We start from the raw sequence: 20529 nt of genomic DNA, 5'->3' as shown, positions 1-20529 counted from the left end.
TCCAATTAGATGGCAGGCTTAATTTTCCGAAGTCGAACATATTTTTTTCTTAAACCTGTGATTACTAGTATATTTTAAGTTTTTTTTTAGTATTAATAAAGAATTGTGATGTGTTACTCACATTTGTTCCATCAAGATATATTTATCTATTTGTACACTTTGATTTTAAATTAATGAAAATACGAAAAATGTATAGACAAGAATACCCTCGTACGCAAGAAAATATGCAATAGTGATTAGTGGGTATATATAGATAATAGAAGAGGGGTGTTGGCGGCAGGGAAAGCGTGGACGCGGTAAAGAGAGATGGGAGACGAAAAGGTGAAGAATGAAGCAATGGAGATAATGGGATTGTTCCAAGTTCTTCCTCGTCTCGTCGTCTTCGATCTTGATTATACCCTTTGGCCCTTTTATTGGTATCTCTCTCTCTCTCTCTCTTCTTCCTGGATTTGAACTGATGCCCAATTTTGACTCTTCTTTTCTTTTTCTGAGTAATTGACTTGCTTTCCCTGTCGCTGTGTTGGAACTTCTTTTCTTTCTTTTTTATTTTGTGTTCTCTTTTGGGCGAAAAGGGATTGATATTGAGTAATTGATTTCTTATTCTGCTAGCACGATTGAGTTTTCAACTCTATGGGAGTCTATTACAAGTTCGTTTGATCAACTGGTTACTATATGTAGGAAATTCTTAGCACATAGACAGAGTTCCTATCAAAGCTATTAGGTTCGGATGAACACTCTACATCCAACCCCGGGGGAATGAGGAGGGCTATGTCCAGGGGAGGACGTAGCCTCTCGTCAATAGGATCATCGGAACCCTTTACTTTCAAGACAGAATATAAAAATATATATGATAAACATCTTAACAAATCTTAGACCTGAATAAATAATTTAATATTACAATGAGTTCAAGTTGAACCTGTTAAATGTAATTCTAGATCCACCGCGGGTTTATGGCTTTTATAGGTACACTTTGTATTTTGATTGAGTTAATACTAAGTAGAGCGCTACTTTAGGAAACCAGCATACTATGTCATGATTTTCTAAAGCCAGGGATGTATGAGTTGATTGAATTCTATGTTTCTTGTCTCTGTATTAACATGCTTGCTACAACTGGAAGTGACTGCTCCTATATTTTCAACACCCTTATTATCTATCCAAAAAAAAAGAGACCTTATTATTTGCTTAAACTTGGTCTTGTACTCTTGGTTTACTCATAATACCATTTCTGTCTACTTTGATTCTTTCAGTGAATGCCGCTCCAAAAATGAGAAGCCATCGATGTATCCTCAGGCCAAAGGTATCTTGCATGCCTTCAAAGACAAAGGAGTGAATGTTGCTATTGCCTCAAGATCGCCAACTCCAGATATAGCAAATGCTTTCCTTCAAAAACTGGAGATAAAATCAATGTTTGTAGCCCAGGTGAGATGATAGAAGTCTCAGCATCTTGTTTTATTTTTCCTTTGGTTCTATGGTAACCTGCAAATTTTATTGATATTAGTAAATTCTGCTGCACATTTAGCTCTGTGCCTCTTTCTTAGTAGCTGACTTTGTTGCAACCATGCTTTTCATGGTTGAGGAGTTGGACAGTATGCTGGAGTAGAGAGACAAAAATAGGTCCATAACTATGTTATCCATATGATATGGGATGAAGAGTTTAATGTCGCATAGAAATGAATGAATACTTTTAAAAAGCCCTTCATGACCAAAAATGTAAAGTAAAAAAGCAAAAAGGCTTCTATATAACTTGAACAAACTGTTGCAGTTTGATTCAGGGCTTTTTGTTAGCTAGTCTTTAGTTTATCCTAAATAGAGTTTCTTGTTCCCTTTTCTCAGAAAGGTTTCGACATAGCAAGTATTTCATGCCAATTTCACTTTTCAGATTGGCCCTGCATATATGTAAATTATTTACTAATTGTTCTGATTTCTACAGTCCAACTTAGTTTATTAAACATTTTCTAGGCAAACCAGACTCAGAAGGCATCTTCAGATTTGTGTGGTCCATAAATTATTTGCAGGCCACATTCTAGTCAAATTGGCTGGTCTTTCCGTCTTGGTGGTTTAGTTGGTTTTCTAATCACCTCCTATATAGATCTGGGAATGTACTTGAGACAAATTTAGTTTATCTTGGATTTTGGGACTAGGAGAGCTTAAGTATTTAACTTCACTGTTGGTGGAAAAACTTAACCTCTTTAAATATTGTTAAGTCAAATAATACCTTCTTTGTTTCGCACTTGACCCACTTACTTGAAGTTGTGTCCGTATTCAGCTATTGCTGAATAAACTCGAAGAAGTAAATTTCCTTTTTAGCTTTAGAATCGGCATCAACATCTTGGCTCCACATATAATATTTATTTTTTCCTGAGAAGTAATCAAGGTGACGTTCTTCTCACATATCAAAAGGAAAAGAAATTCAGACTGAGGTGTCTTGGCCGGAATGACTATCTAGCAACAAGCATAGGATTCATTTCCACCTTATGATTGGCACTAAATTCAAAGGAGGCACCCAAGTATCTAGGCTCGTAAACATGTTTCTCGGACTTTTCAAAAATGTGACGGGTGCATGTAAGATACTCCCAAAGTAGTGAATTTAGGAGAACCCGACATATGTGCGACAATATTTTTCAAAAGAGTCTGAGCAACATAGCAGGTAAACCAGCACTTGTCTAAAACTAGTTGGTCATAAAGAGCGTTTATCTTTATCTATTATCAACACTCCGTATCAATTGATATTCTCTCTACTTTCCTTGTCAACTTACTCACTTGTGGGCCACTTACCTATATCAACTGAGTCGTCAAGGTATCTTCTTTTAGCCACTTCTTAGCGACCTCAAGAATTAGGATAGCTCAAAGGTATCGAGACAAAGTTCATCACTGTAGGAACCTCTTAGGAAATTCTTATATTGTATTGTTTCTGTTATTTCACATTTCCTGGCAGCAACAACCTAAAGAATATGCTAATAATATTACCAAAGAAAAGGTTTCGGATGGAATTATTAAAAAAATAAATTAGGATAAAGGGTAAAATCAGGTGGTTAAGTAATAAGGGCAAGATGAGAACAAACTGATCACACCAAATGGACTGTTGCATAAAATGATAACCTTTCATCGTTACACAACGACAAATTTAACAATAGGATACACTAAAATTTAAGTAATAATCAAAACAAATATTGTATTTGAATTAATAATATGATACAATAAATAGGTAACCATCCAAACAAGCTGTGTAAAATGCTCACTTTCATGACTGGGCTCTCTATATTCATTTTTAGCTGATGCTGCTTACTGTGTGAGGTCATCATGCTAATGACTTAGTGTTGCAGGAGATATTCTCCAGTTGGACACACAAGACGGAACACTTTCAGAAAATCAACCGAAAGACTACGGTGCCCTACAATGAGATGCTGTTTTTTGATGATGAAAATCGGAACATACAGGCGGTAAAATCACTTTTTGTCAATTGTATCATGCATTCAGTCGATTCAATTAATTACATCGCTCGTCGGTCTAGATCAAATAATTGCTACATGCAAATCCTAGAGATACACATAGTAAGCTAAAGCAGTATCTTTCAGGTTTCAAAAATGGGTGTCACAAGTATATTGGTGGGCAAAGGGGTAAATTTAGGGGCTTTGAGGCAAGGACTCTCCGAGTTTGTTAAGAATTCTGCTTCAGTTGAAAAGAACAAAGAACAATGGCGCAAATTCTCAAAAGAACCAGGTTCATCCAAAAGTGATGCACAATGACGATTTAGCAGTCCCCAGCACACAAATAAAGGTAATTATTGGGACATCAGTTGCACTAGTAGTCAAGAATATGGCACAAGTCCCATATCGATTCATCCATATCTGTTCTTATTAAAGGATCATCGTCCATTTTTTTGGATGTTATTGTTGTATGGATATTGACACTTTGAACTTGATGAATAGATAGGTTTCCTATCCTATTACGTACAATATTATTGATAGTGGGAAGACATATCGTCCACTATGATTCAAAATTAGAATATGACTGAAAATTCAAAAAGGTTATTTGTTGGCGAGCTGTAATTTTCCTTCTGGACCATACTCTGAAATGAGATCTGTCAGACGTTCAAACTTCCCTTAGTTCTGATAAAGGAACCTTGTAAAGTTTCTTCTTTCTTTCAGAAAGAGGCGAGTAACTTGAGGCTATCAGATCCCAAAAAAGGGCACTGTGATTGATTATATAGCTATGAATCAACTGCCAAATCATATGCAGTTTTGATAATGCATTGTGTACTATGCATACTGCACCCACTGAGCCTTCTCTCTTCCCCCCTGCCCCTTCTATAAATGGGGAGGAAATTGCAGGGTGGGGAATCAAAACCTTACAAACAAGGTGAAAGTTCATTCACAACTCAATGACCCCTAGATCATGAATTTCTCTCTATAGTTGACCATAGAGTGGTCCTCTTTTTCTGCTGAAGAATGTTTGTGTCCTAGAGGAACGGATTCAAAGAGCAACGCCATGATGTGGTTTTTAGTCGTGGAGTTATTACCGCCATGGCCATCACCATGCTGATACATGCATTGTGCCATTCTTGCTAGGTTCATAGCACACGTAACAAATATCTTTGGGAAGGGGTCTGCTGCTAGCCAATGAGCTTCGTTCAATTTCTTCCATGTCTGGCTAATCAGCAGTCTGATGTATTGTCTAGCCTCTTCTTCTGAAGCTTGTGTTTCGTTCATGTAACATTGTATTGATTTTGGTACGTCACCCCTTTTCAACTCGTCCTGCATTACACAAAGGAAATACTAGTGTTGGTAAATAAAAATAATTAGGCAGATAACCTTTTATAACAAGTTGAATTATACCGATGATGTTCCTAAATCATTGGCGAGCCTCAAAATTAACGCTGAGCAACGAATGATATCATGGTAATTATTCTCCAAGTAATGCAATGCCTCCTTGTTTACAGGGTTGGCAACGAGGAAATATGCATGTACTAATATTACTGGAGCTGATATTGAAATCCAGGCGTTGTCCATATATTCTTCCATACTTGGGATATACTGGCTATGGTACCACTTTGCTTCTCTCAGGTATGATTTGCACAAATCTCTCCACTGAAATTTAAATTCACAATGTAATACTACCTATCGAGTTAGACTTGCAGACATGATAATAATTTGTCTTATTTTCGAAATAAAAAAAGAAGAAGGGATAAGTTACCGAATTTCTTAGATATGGTGAAATGAAAATGCCTTGCTCTTCAAAAGCATCATCAGCCAATTGGTTAATAAAGTTATCGAGCGCATAATAACACATCTTCATATTGTCTGGGAGTCTATCCAATTCGTCGATACTCCATCTGGTATTCTCATGGCAAGAAATTAAAATTAGATAGAAATTAATTATGCTCGAACAAATTTTGACATTGTTAATTACCTTTCGATGGCATGTGTGAATATTTGTAGTTCATCCAGAGTACCAAAAACATCATACACATCATCTATTGTGGTTACTAAAGCATTAACTTTTGTGGCAATTCTTCTGAAGTATCCATATTGAGGAAGAAAATTTACTCCAATTGTCCAAAAGAAATTCTCCACCAACCTATCTCTAGCAAATGGCAGATTCTCTGCTAAGCATGTTTCTTTCCACCACCTATTAATTTGATTATGAAATGAATTTAAATGTGATAATGAAAAAGCAAGTTTATGGAGCTAACGAATGTTAAGACTCTATATATACTAATGCACAGTCAGTGGAATCCACATTTGACTACGATAAATATAATTAGGTATTATTCGGATATTTTAAAACGATAGAAAAGTATTACTTATATTAAGAATGCATGAAAACTAGAACTTGGGTTCAGTGGAGTTTAATTACCTTGCCACATATTTTAGATCTTCAATGTGAGCTGCTTGAACAATGTTGAAATCAAGGGTAGCAAGTTCAAGCAAAAAAGGGATCATCTTGTCTTGTCTTTTCTTGTAATAATTGATAAACCATTTGGTTTCTAATCTCAACATCCTCCAATGCAATGGAAGCTCCAAGGCATGGTGCACTAATTCAACCAAATTTTGATCCACATCATTTTTATTTTGATCAGCCAAATATTCTCTTAGGTGTTCTTCTGTCAAATTTCTTGCCAACTCCAATTCTTTTTCACCTTCTATGGCAAGAAATGAAGCTTCATACAAATATAACATCCCCTTTGTGTCTTCATTATGATGAATTTCACCAAAACCAGTTGTATTATCATAGAAACCACCAAAAGTTTCTGCAACCAGAACAAGATTTTATTAATTTGTATCATATGATTCGAGCCTTGGAATGCAAAAAGTAAGGTAACATGCATACGGTGCAAATGATCAAAGTGTAAATTTGAATTAGTCATACCGAAAGATACTTAGATGGATATAGTAAAAGAAATAGAATAGAAATAAGGGAGAAAACTAGTCGATACGATAAAGGACCTTGTGAAACAATGTTAAATCCATGTTGTCTCAAGAGCCTGAATTCAAGAGCTTTAGCATACAAGTGATCTCTTTTGCTACCTTTGTCACTTAAGTTATTCAAAATACTGTATATTTCATCTTCAAAGTGATAAGACAATCCAAGCCTTTGCAAATTATCAATAATCTCCAACTGTTCCAATTGCTTCATGTTACGATCACTGAGCATAATCTTCACTTCCATCTTCAGCTCATTGCGGCGTCTCATGAATTTCTCGTCCTACATATATAGATTAGGGTTACACAAATAAAATAAAAGATTTTGTGAATACAGTTAATATATAAGCTGCTAGAGAGAAATGGTTACTGAATAATGATTCTTCAGTGATTGAATATGATTATAGTCCCAAATAGAAGGTTGATAGTTTCCAGATCGTCGAATTGGCACGTTAGAAATGCAGGATTTTGGAACCTCTAATTTCGAAATTAAATTTGATTTGCTAATAGACATTGTCATTTCCAGTTTATACATCCATAATACTTATGTTTCACGTGACTATACAAATAATTAAACAGCAGATCGACTTCAGTTATTATTTCTTTTTGATAGATTTGCATTATCCGATATATATAGACTATAGCTCCATTCCACTTGTTAGCCGTTTTATTTTTAAAAAATTAATGTTTCCTCTATCTTATTTTATGTGATACTCTTTGATTTGACATGACGATTAAGAGAAAAATGAAGATTTTTGAAATTTATGGTCTAAAATAATCTTAGATATTTGTGTGGTTGAGATTCATTTCAGTAAGAGTAAAATTGGTTCTAATATAGTATGGTGAGTGACATTCTTTTAATGACGGTCTATAAAGAAAAGAGTGTCACCTAAAATAATACATAATTCAAAACTATAGATATGTCAGAATCCCGAATCTGATTTTATGAATATTATTTATATATCTCCGTATAACCACCATCTCATCATATCTAATTTTTAATATTTTTTTGCTTGTCAAATACAATTATAATGGGCCATATTAGTGGCTAACCCGTCGGCAAAGTATGCTATTTGATGAAATGAATAATTAAAATTAAAATTACTGTTTCTGATATTTGATGAAATGAATAATTAAAATTAAAATTACTGTTCCATCAGAACACCTCACCTACCATTAATTTGATTGAATAATAGCTCCAAGTTGCCATTTGAATGAAAAAACTGGTGAAATGGAGGATCCATAAAAACGTGTTAAGTGGAATATAAGTACACCATTAATTAGCCTTTTTATAACACAAGTGTTTTACAAATAATAATTCTCAAAATTATTATTACTAAAATATTTATTCTAATTTGTTTCTAGATTCGCGATTTGAGACAAATAAAGTGAACAAATAATTTGAGACTAATAAAGATAAAGTTGATAATACATTGGTATTTTCAAGGCCAAGTTTGGTGAAAAGTTTCTAATAAGGAAAACGTGAAGCACATCTACAAATTTAACTTTTACTTGATAACCCATGCAATACTAGGACTTATGAAAACACACAAAACCACGTGTAATAAGACCAATTTTCTAGGTATATTATAATAATTACTTGAAAGCGAATGCAACATTAAATAATAATAATGATAGGCTTTGGAGATACATGAAATGCGATGTTCTTGTAATATTTTTAACAATTCCAATAAATGTTTCAGAAAATGGAGAATTTTTCCTCTGAGTTGTATTCATGAATTCCCATGTCTCCTTTATCAAAGATGTAATATGTTCTCGGAGGCATTCTTTTCGCTTATGTAACACTGAATTGATTTGGGAACGTCCCCTCTTTTCAATTCATCCTGAATTAATTATGGAATTAAATAAATTTGTTAGATGTTTTATTTATTCATAATAAGATACACTAACTTGAGTTTTTTTTCTTCGTAAAATAAAGTATAAGTTTAATTTTATGCGTGAGAAAGGCATTACCGAGGATGTACCCAAATCATCGTTTAAACGAAAAATAGTAGTAGACCATCGAATAATATCAGGATAATTGGTTAAGGATTCTAAGGCCTCTTTGGTAATTTGATTTGTGACAAGGACCAATACATGGACTAATATCATTGGTACTGCAATTGAGATCCTTGCATTATCCATATACTCTTCCAGATTTGGCTTGTATCCATTGTGGTTACCATTTTGCTTCTTGTAAGTATGATTTGCACAAATCTGCCCACTAGTTAACAAGCCATTTAAATATTGAATTCGTTTCGGAGAATATCAGGGGTATTTTGGGAAAAGAAATTATTTGTTAAGTAGAATGAATCTTACTGATTTTGTAAGGTAGGGTAGGAGTTGATGTCATGATTTTTGAGAACATCATACGCAACTTCATTGATAATATTAATGAGTGCAAGATAACATACTTTCATAGAGTATGGAATTTGGTCCATTGCTTTTGTATCCCATCTGAATTTTTACTAGAAAATCAAATTTTGTAATTATTTTGCGATAGAAAATTATAATTACCTTTGAATAGCAAGTGTGAAGAGTTCCAACTCATCAAGCGTGCCATAAACATCATAAATGTCATCTATGATTGAAATAAAAACAATGACTTTTGTTATCAATCTTCGAAAGTAGCTATGTTGAGGCTCAAACAATGCACCCACTGTCCAAAACATATTCTCAACAAGTATATCCCTTGAAAATGAAAGCTTTTTTGCTAGTCCTGTTTTCTTCCACCACCTAATTTACATCAAAACTAATGTTTCAGCTGAAAGTTTTGTTTCATTCATCTCTAGATTAGTTGAAAGTTTTTATTTTGGACGTGAAATGTCAAAAACATATTTAAACTATGTATTTTTTTTTCATTTTCAGACCTAAATTATCACTCACTTATTTGAGAAAACACCTTTCTCTTTTGTTACACTCTTTTAGATGGTGTGTGTATCACACTCTTTTGTTTTTAAAAAATTATCACGTGGCACTTTAAGAAAAAACATTTCACTTTGATAAAAATTAAATAAATTATTAATATTAGTTAAAAGTTAAAGATTAAAGTATCACCAACTCAAGAAAAATACTAAATTTTTATTTCTGTTATATTTTGTATGTAAAAAATATTTTCTTAAAAACATAGGTATATATCTCACAAAAAAAAGAGAGTAAAAAATATGATATTCCCTCCTTGTTTCAAAAAGGATAACCTAGTTTGATTTGGAACGAAGTTTAAGAAAAGAAAGAAAACTTTTTAATCTTGTGGTTCTAAATTAAATTTATGTTAAATGTACCAAAATGCCCTTTAATCTTTTGATCATAAACATGTTTAAAGTTAAAGTGTTGAGGGTTATTTTTTTTGAAACAGACTAAAAAGGAAATAGAGTCATTCTTTTTATAATGATGGGAGTAATAATTTGGGAGCGGAGGTTAGATGGAGTGAGGTAACAAATTTTTAATAAAAAATAAAAATAATACTAATTGGAAAGGAGTGAGTGGTTTTGAGGAGGGTTTAATTCAATCTAAGGCTATTCTGAATCTGTCACTTAGAAAATATCTCACCTTGATAGACTTTTCAAATCTTGTTGGTGTGTTACTTGAACAATGTTGAAGTCTAATTTAGCAAGCTCTAGCAAAAGAGGATTAGCATTTGGCATTCTCTCATAAATGCTAATATACCACTTTGCTTCATATTGTCATTCACGTCCTTAAAATCATTAAATATATCTACAACAAAAACAAAAACAAAAAAAGTCACAAATCACATGAACAAATTAGATAATTTGATCCTCGTATTTGTATGTACCTACCTGGAGAGATATGAAAGCCATGTTGTCTGAAGAGCCTAAATTTCAAGGCTGTAGAGTATCATGAATCACCTGTGGCTACATCTTGGTGATGTACAGTGTTCAATATTGTTTTATCGAAAAATTATTTCGAAAAAGAGTTTATTTTATTTTAAAGGTATTGTTGACTTTTTAGGAGTTTCGAAAGTAGCTATGTTCGGGATTCATATTAGTGTCTTAGGAAGGTGTAAGGCACCTAAGACACTCCGCTTAATACGGTTTTCCGGCGATTAACAATTTGACTATTTATTGTTTTAACTTTTGCAATTTTTTGTTATTAAAACCTTATTAGAAATTCTTATGCGAATTCTCCAATTTTTTAGAATATCTCATTGAAGTTAAAACTTTAACTCTAAGCGATTTCCAAACTTAAACATCTATCTCTTAAAGTTTCAAATTTTAATTTGAGTTTGATGAAACAAAAGACGTTCGATGGGGTTGGAGTTTTCTAATCCTCGACTAACGACATATAAGTAAAAGCACGTAAACAAAGAGTAAAGAGAGAGAGAGAAAGAGGGAGAGAGAGATTCGGGTCCAAACTCGGGTTCTGTTCGCCTTGACCGAGTTTTGGACCCACCTGTTTTTTGGGTTTTGACCCATTTCTTTTTCGTACCTGTCCTAGTCTAGACATATAAAAAATATACAAAGAAAGTGAAACAATAAGGGCTTATGCCCATTACAAACAAAATACAACACAATACTAAAATCTTCTAATTCGCCTTTGGATTCTTCTTCAATCTTTCCGAAATTGGCTTCATACGTTTGCCTTGACTCGATAGAGGATTGAGCCTTTACGGCTCTTCCGGAATGCAAGGAGAGAAGGGAATCCCAAACGGACTCGAAGGAGTTTTCGCATGCCACAAAAACAAGTGAAATGAGAATTGACACCTTAACCAAATAACTAAAATAAATACAAAAAAAGAAACATTTTTTATGTAATTAATCATTCAAAACGAACGTAAATTAAGCACATAATTGCAAAGAAGGAATGTAAGACAAACCAATACACAAATTGAATTTTAGCGGAAACACGAGAAGATGAGTGGCACTTGTCATATTTTTCCCCTATCTGACTCATGAATAGCATCAGATTGGATCTATACTATATGCTATAGCTTCCACGAAACAAACTTGCATACATAAGATAAATAATAATAACAAATTTTATTTGAGTCACTCACAGGCAAATGGAGGCAACTCTTTATCAGAACTTTGACAAAATGAAACATATAAAGTAACTTAGTAAAACCATTTGAATTCACGGAATGACAAAGTTTCGAAATGAAGAAAACTAAGGTAGACTAAGGAAGACAAGACACAACTACACCATGAGACTCCTCCAATCAACTTCGAAAGGTTGAACTTACATACATGACAATGCTAATGTCAAGCAGAAAAATCAATCACTGTATGACATTCATACAATTGAAAAACTCAACACGAACTCCATGCCGGCATCTCAGCTCATCCATCTATATGAGATGATGAGATGAAAGCTAGGACGTCGAGAGGGAAGCGACGACAGAAATTCATGTATATGCGAACCTATACTAATTAGAAGGTAGCAATAGTCCATGAGCAACCCAACCATCAATCACACATGCGAGTTTCAGACACTCTTAAACCAACAACGAGAAAAGCATGCTGTTCGACAGAAACTGCATAAAGAGCCAGCGAGGGAGCACAAATTCGCGGACTCAATAAAAAAACACACAAACGAGAGCGACACCAACAAGGTATTTACAGGCATACAAAACTCGACACGCTATTTCGATGGAAATGAAGATTAGACAGCCAAACCAAAACATATTGTAAAGCTACACAACCCATGTACTTAACGTTCGAATGTCAACAGGTTTAAACCCAAAACGAAACGAAAGAAACAAAAAAAAACAGTGATTCGATCAGCAGCAGCACAACAACCAGTAGACATATACGAAAAAAGGGTTTCCAACACTCGCTCCACCATAGTGAGATCGGGAGAAGGAGAAAATTATATGAGAGAGTGTTTACCTGTTGAGGAGCAGCGAACTTGGGACGACGAGCGAGATGAACGACGACTTCCACCACACGAACACGAACGGAGCTCGACTTCAGACGAAGGAGGCAAAACAGGAAGAGAAAATGAAGGCCAGGCGAGATTCAGCGTCTGAGAATTTTTTTAAGACCAACGGAAATGGGAAACAGGATGCTCTCTCAAAATTGTATCAAATCTTCGATGAAAAATCCTTTAATTTTCTCAGAAACAGCAGAAAACCCAAGAATTTCAAACTGAAATTTCCAACCCCTTTTCTAACAAGAGACCGAAGAAGCAGAGTCTTTTTTTTCAAAAATTTTCTCAACCAAAATCGCTAACCCTTTTCAACTTCTAAAATTCTGAAACCCAAAAGTTCTCACTCTCTGAAATTTTCGATATAATCTCTAACCTCAGAATCGCCAACCCCTTTTTCGGAAGAGGGGTGGGGTTTATATGGAAGAAGATTTAGGGGTTAGGAGGGCGGGAACGTGACTATTGATTTCAAATTTGAAATCCCTTCCATTAATGGAGCAACCCCTTTTTCTGAAAAAGTTCGTCCTTTGCGGAAACGGAAAAAGGGGAAGGGATGGCTAGCGCGTCTGCCATAGCCGCGAACGCAGGTCTGCTACAGCCGAATACAGGTCTGCCACAGCCGAAAACAGGTCTGCTGCGAGGCGTACTGGCGAGGAGAGAGGAGAGGAGAGAGAGGTGCGAGAGAGGGGGAACTTGGGCGTGAGGGAGAGAACGTGAGGGAGACGCGCGGGGAAGGAAGAGAGAGGGGAGGCTGTGCGTGAGACGGACGCGGGGAAGGGGTCGCGTCTGGGAAGTTGGCTTTTCCATTTTTGTGGTGTTTGCTTTTCTGCGTTTTCTGGGAGGGATCTGTTATGGGAATGGCGTAGGGGAAAGGGGAAGGAGAAAAGGCTATGGGGTCGGGTCGGATCGTGAGGTGTTGGGTCGGGTTATGGGTTTTAGTGAGTTGGGTTGAGGAGGATGGGCCGCCTGGGGTTAATTGGTAATGGGTTGGAAGATTGGATGGTTGTTTAAAATGGAGTGGGCTGTTACAGAAAACGTTTGGGCCTACAAATTGGACATGGGAAATTGATTTGGGTTTGAGGGGGATGGACTGAAATTGAAATGGATTGTTAAAAGTAAAAATTTAAGGAATCCCATAGTGTAATTCAATAATTACACTCTGTCCCGACAAATTTAGTATTTACAAAAAATCCCTTAAATTTGTTGCGCCGTGATACTTTAGACTCTAGTGGTACATGGTAAATGATACATGGTAAGTTTAAACTGTTGAGAAAAAAATGGAGAAAAAACGGTAAATTTAATGTTGTTAGTAAAACAACTTATTTTATGGTAACAGATCATTAATCAGCATAAATTCAGCACGTAATTGGATATTAATTTCAAATTTTAAAAATCAAAGATTATATCATCTAGTTTGAATACATTTTTTATGAACAATCTGTTAAATTTCGAACTACAGTAATTTTATTGTTGTTACTGTTGATTTTTCAAGATGAATACTTCAATTTTGATGAGACATTCCGGAATTTGGGTGAACGAATTGCAGTATGAAAGTTACAAAATCGACGGAATCGTTGTTGGAGATTCAATTTCGTTTTCTATCGTTGTTGATACATATCTACTACATGTATCAGTGCATTGACTAAACATTATAACATGTGGTACATATCTAATACATGTATCAGTGCATCGACAAAACACTATACACACTGATTCTATATGTATCATCAAGCACAGTTGATGACGCAGTTATTAAACTTAGTGAATGATACATTATAACAATTTTCAAAACATGTATCAGTACATCAACTAAACAACTAATACCTTACCGATACATGATATCAGTTTTCAGAAAATTCATACTACATGAAAAACATGTGATACATATATACTACATGTATCAGTGCATTGACTAAACGTTATAACATTTGGTACATATCTAATACATGTATCAATACATCGATTAAACAACGAGTTACATTGAAAATCAACGAAGACATTATACATTAGTTTAAGAAACAAAATCAACTAGATATATTAAATATGAAATCATATGTATTATAAAGGATGAAGTACAAAAAAATAAATCAACAATACAAATGACCAAGAAATCCCCCTACACTTTTACTTTGCTCTATACCAACTTCTGTATCTTTGTCTCACTGTCAACAATGGAAAATGATTTCATCAACAAAAGACATCACTGGAAACGATGATGTTGCAAGGAGCAATGAGGATACATCATCTCTTTCACTTTTTCCTTATATATTTTGTAAAAATGTGGAAATGGAAGAGATCTGGTAGTTCTTCGAAAAAAATTGTGAAACGAAAACTTACTTGATTCTTGAAAAATCTTATGGAGAGAGAATAAATCTGAAAATTAAAAAATAAAAGAAGTAAAGATTGAGGGAGTGAAAATAGGAAGAGGTTAAAGGGAGTGAAATAGGGAGGGATTAAGGGAGAAAAATTAGGAATAGAAACGTGTGCTTGAATGTGAAACTTAATGTATCTAGAACAATGGGATTTGAAAGGAAAATAAGGGATTTTGGAGATATTTTAAAATAGTAGGGAATAATGAAAATTATAAAAAATAAAAGTGTGTATTTAAGTAATTTATCCTTGTTAAAATGTAAAGGGAATTCAATTTAAATAATAGCCAATTGAGTTAAAACGAAAATGAATTTGGTGTAAATTTATTAACGAGCTTATTTATTTAGTAACATAACTATTTAAATTGTAAAAATAATGATTCAAAATATAGTTGTGATTTAAAGTAAACTAGTTTAATAGAATACCTTCTAAATTTAAGATATACATATATACATATACATACATACATATATATATATATATATATATATATATATTTATATATATATATATATATTAATTATCGCAAGATTTATAAAACTAATTAGCTTAAATAATTTGAAAAACTCACGAAGCTCGATAATTAATTTATACCGACGCGGATCAAAAATTGGGTGTCAACAAATATTTGCCTAATTTCATCGTTAAAGTGGTAACTCACTCCAAGCCTTTCTAAATTATCAATCAACTCCAACTTAACATCTAATTCTTGTACTATTGATTCATCAGCCAGCATCATTAAGTTCTTCTTCATTTCCTTCTTCACTTAATCAAGCCGCTTCATATACATATCTCCCTATGCGCAATGCAAAAGTTAATTAATTAATATCAGAATGATAAAAAACATTTCATATATTATGTAGGTAGAAATAAAATAAAATAAAAAATATACCGCGTAATTATTATTAACGGAGTGAATATATTGAAAATCCCAGGTAGTAGGTTTGTAATTGGCGGAACGTCGGATAGTAACAGGATTCATAGAGAAGCACGCTAGTAGTGATGTTGCTGAGGTGATCATCCCTGCCTTGTTCAATAATATATATGATGTTTTATAATAATGATGATATTCTTAGATAATATACTAAGTGGAAAAGTTATTGGCTACCAAAACTAAAAGAAATATTATTATTGTGTAAGGTGATTACTGATTCCCACAAAGAAAAAGAAGTTAGTGGGGAATGATTAAATTCCATTTTTTAAAAAATTACTATAGTACTTATATCAAGATTGCCAACCATTACGAATCGGTGTGGCCATGCAATATGAAATCATAAAATGAAATTAAAGTTCTATTTGAACTTAAAAGTAGGTATAGAATTTGCAGAGAGAAATCCATTCGGCACCATATTAATTTTGGAAAATATCACTGTCTCAGGCTAAAACTTACGCGTATCAGGTGTTTACACCAAGTCAATACATGCATATTATGTGTTTCAATTTATAACTCATTAAAACATGTAATAATGAAAATTGCATAGACTTGGTGTAAACACTTATACGGAAGGAAAGTGTTATAATCAAAGATATTATTAGACAGTTAAATAATATTCCTGATTGTAAAGGTATTTTGGTACGAAATCATTGGTTGATGGCATTATTGTTCATTTTCACAGTTATATGATATTTTTGATTTATTTCGATATCTTAAAAGAGGTACGTATACATAATACATTATTTTTAACAAATGTTACATATTTTTGTATTTTATTTCTACAAAGAAAGAGAAATTATTCAAGAAAAATAAAAAAATAATTATGGTTCCCTATCGTCCATATGTAATGAAGGTAACGTAAATCTTACAACTTGAAAAAGGAAACGATCGAGCACATGCGTACGTACACTATAGAACATGCATAATTGGGTCCGCCACTTGCCAAAATAAATGGCTACAACTCACAAAATTAAATGATTAATACGTATTATTAAGAAAAAAAAAATGAACCAATCTATTACCAATAACAAAAACGTAAGGTACCAACTTACTCAATTGGGAAAGAGATTATTTAGGTAAGTTAGGACTGGATTTACCAATAAAACGTCTAGAATTTAAGTCTCTTTAGATATAGAGTTGTATTTATTAAGAATACTTTAGTCCAGGATTTTCTGACATAAATTTGAATTTAGTCGAACATAAAAATAAAAGAAAAAATGGACGAATAAGCCAAAATGGGTCAGCCACTTACCAAATTAAATGGTTACAGATAGGCGACAAAGTCCAATACGTATCACTATCATACTTTTTTGTATCTGATGAAAAGTCACAAAGAATGCCCATTAGATCATGAAAAGCTGAGTTTTTTTTTTTTGGCTTTTGGTATTATTGAATAGTTAGACACTATGAAATTAATTATATAATGAGAGGCTCAAAGAGTAATTTGGAAATCCGATTTGTTATGTGAGAATTTTGAATTCCATGCCCATCTCCATGCTGATACACGCAGTGTGATGTTCTTGAAAAATTAAACACAATCTTAATGAATTCTTCCGAAAATAGCACTTGTTTACTAATTTGGTCTTTGTTCATCACTTCCCACATCTCCTTTATCAATAAATTGATGTGTTCTCTTGCCTCTTCTTCTGAAGCACCCGTGTCATTCATGTAACATTGTATCGACTTGGGAACATCACCTCTTTTCAATTCATCCTAATTTAACAAGAACAAAGATTTAAATAGAAATAGTAATCAGAAGTTTAATATGAGAGGAATTATAAAGAAAACATACCGATGATGTCCCCAAATCATCGACGAAACGATTAATTATAGCACACCGACGAATTATGTCTGGATAATTGTTCAAGGATTCCAATGCCTCTTGGGTTATTGGATTGGTGAGAAAGATGAATGCATGGAGTAATACCAAAGGAGTTGCAATTGAAATCCATGCATTATCCATGTACTCTTCTAGTCTTGGCTTATGCCCATTGTGGTACCATTTTGCTTCTTGCAAGTATGATTTGCATAAATCTGTCCACTAATTAAAAGTAACTTGTATCAAATAATATGAATGATTTGGGGCAGAGGCCAATGTTAGATGAAATCAATTTTGTGTTATAATTAAATTCTGAATCCATAATTGGTTGTGCCTCAAAGATTGAAAATAAAAGAAGGGAAGATTGTAATTTTACTTGTTTTGTGAGGTAGGGCAGGACATTAATCCCTTGTTGTTTGAGAATATGATAGGCCATTTCATTGGTAGTGTTGAAGAGCGAAAGGTAACATATTTTCATGTAGTCTGGAAGCTGCTCCATTGCTTTTATATCCCATCTGAATTTTTATAACAATATAAGAAATCAAAATTCAAAATCACAAACGATAAAGTTAAATTTATATATAAGTTACTATATGACTAACCTTTCAACAGCATGAGTGAAGATTTCCAACTCATCAAGACTACCATAGACATCATAAATGTCATCTATGACGATTATAAAAGCAACGTTTTTCGCCAACATTCTTCGACACAAGCTGTGTTGAGGCTCAAATGCTAATCCCACTGACCAGAAAAAGTCTTCCACCAGTCTATCTCTTGAAAATGATAACTTCTCTGCCAAACTCATGCTCTTCCACCACCTTTACATTACATTATCAGAAATTGTATTGTACATGTTTTTACTTTTAAGACATACAGAGTTGATGTATATATAACAAGAAATTTAACTTTTTATACACTGAAATTAAATTACTATTAGATTATCTAAAAAATATAATTAAACGATACCTCACCTCGACAAAATTTTCAAATCTTGTTGGTGTGCTGCTTGGACAATGTTGAAGTCCAACTTTGCAAGCTCCAGCAGAAGAGGATTAGCATTTGGCATTCTCCCATAAATTCTAATATACCACTCTGTCTCTAATTTTGGCATCATCCAATGTCTTGGAAGTTCCAAAGCATGGACCACTAATTCCACTATTATATCATCGTCTTGATTTCCACATGAATGATTGTCGACATAATTCTTTAGATGTGACATCGTGAATCTTGTTGCACTTTTCAGCGTGTTTTCAGTTTCTGTAGAGAGAAATGATGCTTCATATAATTCTAACATACCTTTTGTGTCTTTACAAATACTCTGCTTCAGATTTCCATTCTCGTCTTTGAAATCTTTCAATACATCTAGAAACAAGAAGAAAAAAAAATATGTAAGAGTTGCTTTAGATTCTATTTCTTACAATATTGTAGCTAATTTTTTTGAAAAATTACTTAGATTTAATGAAGGGCGGCTCAATAAAATAGACTGCGTACGTAGAGCAAAACATGAATGAACAGGAAATAACAGTTAATATAGTATTATTATACCTTGTGAGATATGAAAACCATGTTGTCTCAAGAGTCTAAATTTCAAAGATGTGGTATATAATGAATCTGGTGGGGCTATATTAATATTAATATTAATGCTCCTCAATATTTGCATAATTTCATCTTTAAAGTGGTAACTCACTCCGAGCCTCTCTAAATTATCAATCAACTCCAACTTCTCTAACTCTTCATCATGTGATCCCTCCACCGTCATCATCATCTTCTTCACTTCTTTCTTTAGTTCGTTTAAACGCTTCATATACTTGTCTCCCTATGCAACACATTTACAAATTAAATGAATAAACGTGTGACGTGAATATAATGTATAGAAAATGTATGTACATGTACCTCATAAGGATTGTGTAGGGATTGAATAAATTGAAAATCCCACATGGTAGGCTTGTAATTCCCCGAACGCCTTGTGGCAGAAATAGGAGTACTAATGTTGTTGATGGCGCCTCGAGCAGATATAGAGTAGTGATGGAGTGAGGAAAAACAAGTAAATGATGGTCTATTGAAGGTGACCATCATCATCCCTGCGTTACTGAATATTGAAACCATTTTATTGATTCTGCTTTAATGTTTTTGGAAAGTACATTTTTTTTATATACTTTTAGATGTTCATGCCGTTTAAATAGAATCAATAATAATATACCTATTTCCTATATTTAATAATTTCAAATAGAGTAGGTATCAAAGATAAAAGTTTATATAATACTTGGAATTTTCAAGGCCAATCATATAAGTTACACATTAGAATATTAATTCAAGGCCAACCATACAAACAAATGATGAAATGTCTCTATACAAAGGAAAACGTGAAGCACATTCCCACATATTAAAAACTCACTCGTCACTTTTATTTATTCATTAATATTAAAATTCTATTTTAAACAAACAGATTCTTTTTGAGACTACAGTTGGAATATATGTCCCCGGGGCCGTTTGATTACGGCATAATTTATATTTTATTCATGTATAAAATAATTTATTAAGTTATATTATGTTTGGTAGAAAATTTGTTTAGGTAGAAAAGTGAACATAAGTTATATCATGTTTGGTTGCATTTTTATAGTCCTACTATCAATATAACTTATGAGTGAATCTATGTATAAAGTTATGGAGGGTTGAAGGTTGTTGGAATTCTACCCTCCTGAATTCTTCAAAGGAACAAGTATTTACTACTTGTTTGTGTTGAACAGTAATTAATTTGAACAACACTTTGTAGTAATTGTAAATTTCAAGTAATACAAAGATTACAACTCTTTAGCTCTTAAGAAATTATAAACTCTAACTCCTTCTAATCAAGACAAAAAACTACTCCCTAGTTTTCTATCTTTTCAATGCTTTCCAAGTACTCTAACTTGTCAAGCAAATCTACTACCTAGATTGTAAACAAACTCTTGAATACAATAGTACAGCTTTAACACTCAACTCGCAGCACACAAAAGATTTTAACAAAACTCTCTCAACCCTCTTGATCGTGTTTTGAAGTTCTCTCTTTGTAGGTGCGCAAGTTTTTCTGATCAAAATAGCTCTCTATTTATAGACCA

At 33.4% G+C, this 20529-nt stretch overlaps 3 protein-coding genes and 1 pseudogene across 5 annotated transcripts; 1 reads left to right on the top strand and 3 right to left on the bottom strand.

The window, feature by feature from the left end:
• The first annotated feature begins 36 nt into the window (after positions 1-36).
• On the top strand, positions 37-5208 carry LOC101267654 (magnesium-dependent phosphatase 1). Of its 3 annotated transcripts, XR_011221895.1 has the most exons (6): positions 37-416; positions 1248-1419; positions 3324-3440; positions 3576-3777; positions 4569-4729; positions 4940-5197. XR_011221895.1 is itself a non-coding variant. In NM_001323426.1 (5 exons), the coding sequence occupies exons 1-4, from the start codon at positions 307-309 to the stop codon at positions 3744-3746; spliced, it is 570 nt and encodes a 189-aa protein (NP_001310355.1). In that variant the 5' UTR covers positions 279-306; the 3' UTR covers positions 3747-3777; positions 4940-5208. The 3 variants fall into 3 exon arrangements, 2 of the variants coding, with proteins under 2 accessions (NP_001310355.1, NP_001310356.1); NM_001323426.1 differs by lacking the exon at positions 4569-4729 and having other exon boundaries at positions 279-416; positions 4940-5208; NM_001323427.1 differs by lacking the exons at positions 4569-4729; positions 4940-5197 and having other exon boundaries at positions 279-416; positions 3576-4026.
• LOC101246974 (terpineol synthase, chloroplastic) lies at positions 3627-7070 on the bottom strand. Its single transcript, XM_004231317.5, has 7 exons — positions 6793-7070; positions 6447-6705; positions 5857-6250; positions 5410-5628; positions 5194-5332; positions 4836-5087; positions 3627-4754 (listed from the first exon to the last, which is right to left on the bottom strand). Exons 1-7 carry the CDS (start codon positions 6955-6957, stop codon positions 4389-4391), a joined length of 1794 nt encoding a protein of 597 aa, XP_004231365.1. The 5' UTR covers positions 6958-7070; the 3' UTR covers positions 3627-4388.
• Positions 7071-8041: 971 nt separating this feature from the next.
• On the bottom strand, positions 8042-15697 carry LOC101246676 ((R)-linalool synthase TPS5, chloroplastic-like; annotated as a pseudogene).
• A 1026-nt stretch (positions 15698-16723) lies between these two features.
• On the bottom strand, positions 16724-19630 carry TPS7 ((E)-beta-ocimene synthase). Its single transcript, NM_001321165.1, has 7 exons — positions 19325-19630; positions 18977-19247; positions 18403-18793; positions 18031-18249; positions 17805-17943; positions 17402-17650; positions 16724-17322 (listed from the first exon to the last, which is right to left on the bottom strand). Exons 1-7 carry the CDS (start codon positions 19535-19537, stop codon positions 17026-17028), a joined length of 1779 nt encoding a protein of 592 aa, NP_001308094.1. The 5' UTR covers positions 19538-19630; the 3' UTR covers positions 16724-17025.
• Between the last annotated feature and the right edge of the window lie 899 nt (positions 19631-20529).

Source organism: Solanum lycopersicum, chromosome 1, assembly GCF_036512215.1.
Source record: "Solanum lycopersicum chromosome 1, SLM_r2.1".
Taxonomy (NCBI): domain Eukaryota; kingdom Viridiplantae; phylum Streptophyta; class Magnoliopsida; order Solanales; family Solanaceae; genus Solanum; species Solanum lycopersicum.
The sequence above is the reverse complement of the archived record's forward strand: the minus strand, read 5'-3'. Positions and strand labels throughout refer to the sequence as shown.

Coding starts and splice junctions, on each gene's coding strand:
- LOC101267654 (NM_001323426.1), top strand. CDS start 307: ATGGGAGACGAAAAGGTGAAGAATGAAGCAATGGAGATAATGGGATTG. Junction 417..1,247: donor ACCCTTTGGCCCTTTTATTG/GTATCTCTCTCT, acceptor TGATTCTTTCAG/TGAATGCCGCTCCAAAAATG. Junction 3,441..3,575: donor AAAATCGGAACATACAGGCG/GTAAAATCACTT, acceptor AGTATCTTTCAG/GTTTCAAAAATGGGTGTCAC.
- LOC101246974 (XM_004231317.5), bottom strand. CDS start 6,957: ATGTATAAACTGGAAATGACAATGTCTATTAGCAAATCAAATTTAATT. Junction 6,706..6,792: donor CACTGAAGAATCATTATTCA/GTAACCATTTCT, acceptor CTATATATGTAG/GACGAGAAATTCATGAGACG. Junction 6,251..6,446: donor ATTTAACATTGTTTCACAAG/GTCCTTTATCGT, acceptor TTCTGGTTGCAG/AAACTTTTGGTGGTTTCTAT.
- TPS7 (NM_001321165.1), bottom strand. CDS start 19,537: ATGGTTTCAATATTCAGTAACGCAGGGATGATGATGGTCACCTTCAAT. Junction 19,248..19,324: donor CCCTACACAATCCTTATGAG/GTACATGTACAT, acceptor TGTGTTGCATAG/GGAGACAAGTATATGAAGCG. Junction 18,794..18,976: donor TGGTTTTCATATCTCACAAG/GTATAATAATAC, acceptor TCTTGTTTCTAG/ATGTATTGAAAGATTTCAAA.